We start from the raw sequence: 3,698 nt of genomic DNA, 5'->3' as shown, positions 1-3,698 counted from the left end.
CCTCCCTCTCTTTCTCTCTCCTCCCTCTGTTTCTCTCTCCTTCCTCTCTTTCTCTTCTGTCTCCCCCCCTCTCTCTTTCTCTAAAGGGGAGTCAAGCTGAGGACACCGGTCTCTATGACAACCTGCTAGCTCAGGATGTGTCATAGGAACTTGATTATCTAGATTACATTAGTGTGTGTGTTGTGTTGCGTTGTGTTGTGTTGTGTGTGTGTGTGTGTTTTTATGTTGTGTGTGTGTGTGTGTGTGTTTTTGTGTTGTGGTGTGTGTGTGTGTGTGTGTGTGTGTGTGTGTGTGTGTGTGTGTGTGTCTGTCTCCAGGGAACATAATGTGTCTGCATCTGTAGAAGAGTAGAAACAGGAAGCTGTATTTGATTTAAAGCAGATTTTAGAAACAGCGAATCTAGTTGTTATATTGACACTCTAATATACTGTCCTCGTTGACGGCGGTACAGCCTTATCATTGACCCACTCGCGTCATGTGGAGACATAATACGTGACCGTGACGATTATACGGGCCAGATGTAGCTGACTGACTGAAACCGGTGAACCGACAACTTCTTATTCATACCAATATAATACACTAGGATGACGCAAGTCAGGTGATTCCCCGTTTAAAGGGGTGTATAACGGTGTTTGAGGTCGAGCGACAGCAGCGTCAAGCCAGCGGCGGTGGACGTTTCTCCGCCTGAAGCAGCACCGGGAGAGCAGGACGGGAGCCGCGATCCAGCAGCGGGAGTTCCCTTCTGATGGAGGCGGTTAACGGACAGGAGACAGCAGCACCGAGAGCATCGACCCGGGAGACCACGGGAGAATAAAGACGGTTCCGTTGTCCTAGGAATAGAGGCTCAGACGGCGTCGTAAGGAAAGGTGATGAGGGCTGGAGGAAAGGATGGATGGAGAACCTGTTGTTTGTTCGGTGTGTTTGAGAGAAACGGGTGGAGGGCGACAACGGAGCTGCAATACCTGATTGTGTTCACGTATCTGGTTCGTTTATATGAATAACTAACAGAATAAAAACTGCTGCTTCTAAAATGAATATTATTCATTTTTATTGTCTATATTTATTCTAATTCAATTGGAGTCTAGACAGTTAGTTTTTCCTCCCCGGTGTTTTTCGTCGTAACGTCATCAGACGGACATAGAGCTCAAGGCGAGGCTACTGAAACAGGAATATCTGCAAACACAAGGATGAGGCGAATTGTTTGCTAAATAGGCCGATACAAATAGACTATTAGTTGATTTAATCTGTCAACCAATATGTTTGTTTTTCTCGCTACAGAATAAAACCACCTTTACTCTTCACTTTCACATGGCATTAAAGGAACAGGTCTGTTTTTCTTGACCGATAGGCCATTGAATGTGTTACGCTGTACGAGTCTGTTTGGTTCGTTTCAATCACTTTATGTCGGTTCCTTTCATTCTGCTTCTGACTAAGAGTCGGTGAGCGCCGCCTAGTGGTTGGAGCTGTAATCACACCCAACTGTTTTCTAGCGGTCAGTGGACGAGAGAGAGCGCATCATTATGATATATGAGGCCTTCAGCTGCCTGCCTGCCTGAATAACGTGTTGTGTAAGGTGTAATGTGTTGTGTAAGGTCTGTCTACCTGTGTGAATGACGTGTTGTGTAAGGTCTGTCTGTGTCAATAACGTGTTGTGTAAGGTCTAGTGTAAAGCATACAGAGGTCCATTCCTTCAGCACTCAGCACACACCACTGTTATAGTCTGTTGTAGGGAGATGAACTGTGTTGACAGAAAAGACTAGAGGCTGGTGGTGGGGTTGGTTACAGATGTGTGTATTTACACAGAGGGAGGGAGGGAGGGAGGGGGAGAGAGAGACACAGGGAGGGAGGGAGGGAGGGAGGGAGGGAGAGAGAGAGAGGGGAGGGAGGGAGGGAGGGAGGGAGGGAGGGAGGGAGGGAGGGAGGGAGGGAGGGAGGGAGGGAGGGAGGGAGGGAGGGAGGGAGGGAGAGGAGGGAGGGAGGGGGAGCTCAGCTTGGAGGTCTAACACCTGTCTATCATGTTGTTCTGTTGTCTCCTCCTACAGGTCACCATCACCCCAAAACCTCCTGCCTCTCCTCTCCTCTCCTCTCCTCTCCTCTCCTCTCCTCTCCTCTCCTCTCCTCTCCTCTCCTCTCCTCTCCTCTCCTCTCCTCTCCTCTCCTCTCCTCTCCTCTCCAGGTGTGTGTAGCGTGTGTTTTGCAAGAAGAGTGTTAGGAGTGTGTATTCCTTTGCATGTGTGTGTAGTGTACCATAATGAGTACAGCAGGAGTGGAGCGACGGAGGCCAACCCCGGCACAGACCCCTGAGGAGAGAGAGGGATGGGGCCAGACAGGGAGAGAGGAGAGAGAGGGATGGGGCCAGACAGGGAGAGAGGAGAGAGAGGGATGGGGCCAGACAGGGAGAGAGGAGAGAGAGGGATGGGACCAGACAGGGAGAGAGGGATGGGGCCAGACAGGGAGAGAGGAGAGAGAGGGATGGGGCCAGACAGGGAGAGAGGAGAGAGAGGGATGGGGCCAGACAGGGAGAGAGGAGAGAGAGGGATGGGGCCAGACAGGGAGAGAGGAGAGAGAGGGATGGGGCCAGACAGGGAGAGAGGAGAGAGAGGGATGGGGCCAGACAGGGAGAGAGGAGAGGGAGGGGGGAGAGGGACGGGCAGGGAGGGCAGGATGGAGGGAGGGCAGAGAAACCAGTGTAGTGCAGAGTTATAGCTTCGACTCGTACCAGCTGGAGGAAGAGGAGGGGACCAAGGGAACGCCGGAGAGAGGGGTGCTGGCCCTGTCAGAGCCGGGTGAGTCTCTCTTTCTGTGTGGTGTGTGTGTTTGTGTGTGGAGGGTGTGTGTTTGTTTGTGTGTGGAGGGTGTGTGGTGTATGTGTGTGTTTGTGTGTGGCGGTGTGTTATGTGTGTGTGTGTGTGTGTGGAGGGTGTGTGGTGTGTGTGTGTGTGTGTGTGTGGAGGGTGTGTGGTGTGTGTGTGTTTGTGTGTGGTGGTGTGTGTGTGTGTGTGGAGGGTGTGTTGTGTGTGTGTGTGTGTGTATTTTATTATAGAGTTCAATCCAAACTGAAATTATTAGTGTACAGAATATGAATGGATAACAGCAGTCACTAATGTCCTGCGGTCTGAAAGTGACGCTAATCAATGAGCAGAAATAGTGGATTGATAACCTTGTCTACCCTCTCTCTCTCCCCCCTCTTCCTCTCTCCCCCCTCTTCCTCTCTCCCCCTCTCTCTCTCTGTATCTCCCCCCCTCTTCCTCTCTCCCCCTCTTCCTCTCCCCCTCTCTCTCCCCCCTCTCTCTCTCTCTCTCCCCCCCCCTCTTCCTCTCTCTCTCCCCCTGCTCTCTCTCCCCCTCGTCCTCTCTCCCCCCCTCTCTCTCCCCATCTTCCTCTCTCCCCCTCTTCCTCTCTCTCTCCCCCTCTTCCCCCCCCTCTCTCCCCCTCTTCCTCTCTCTCTCCCCCTCTTCCTCTCTCTCTCCCCCTCTTCCTCTCTCCTCCCGCTCTCTCACCCCCTCTCTCTCTCCCCCTCTTCCTCTCTCCCCCTCTCTCTCCCCCCCTCTCTCTCCCCCCTCTTCCTCTCCTCCCCCTCTCTCTCCCCCTCTTCCTCCTCTTCCTCTCTCCCCCTTCCTCTCTCCCCCTCTTCCTCTCTCCCCACCAGCCTTTGAGGAGCCAGTCCCTGATGACCGTTACCATGGTATCTACTTTGC

The 3,698-nt window shown here is 52.6% G+C and overlaps 1 protein-coding gene across 2 annotated transcripts in view; it reads left to right on the top strand.

Moving 5' to 3' along the window:
* Positions 1-237: 237 nt before the first annotated feature.
* The window catches only part of LOC135538761 (equilibrative nucleoside transporter 4-like), a 47,345-nt gene continuing 43,884 nt past the window's right edge, over positions 238-3,698 (top strand). The window contains exons 1-3 of one of the 2 annotated variants that reach the window (XM_064964670.1): positions 238-866; positions 2,043-2,786; positions 3,650-3,698. The exon at positions 3,650-3,698 is cut by the window's right edge and continues 83 nt beyond it. In XM_064964670.1, the coding sequence (XP_064820742.1) occupies positions 2,252-2,786; positions 3,650-3,698 (584 nt within the window). In that variant the 5' untranslated portion in view covers positions 238-866; positions 2,043-2,251. The remainder of the gene's footprint in view (positions 867-2,042; positions 2,787-3,649) is intronic. The other variant, XM_064964671.1, reaches the window with a different exon arrangement.

Source organism: Oncorhynchus masou, unplaced genomic scaffold, assembly GCF_036934945.1.
Source record: "Oncorhynchus masou masou isolate Uvic2021 unplaced genomic scaffold, UVic_Omas_1.1 unplaced_scaffold_181, whole genome shotgun sequence".
Classification (NCBI taxonomy): domain Eukaryota; kingdom Metazoa; phylum Chordata; class Actinopteri; order Salmoniformes; family Salmonidae; genus Oncorhynchus; species Oncorhynchus masou.
Note: the sequence above shows the minus strand (reverse complement) of the source record. Positions and strands in the feature narration are given on the sequence as shown.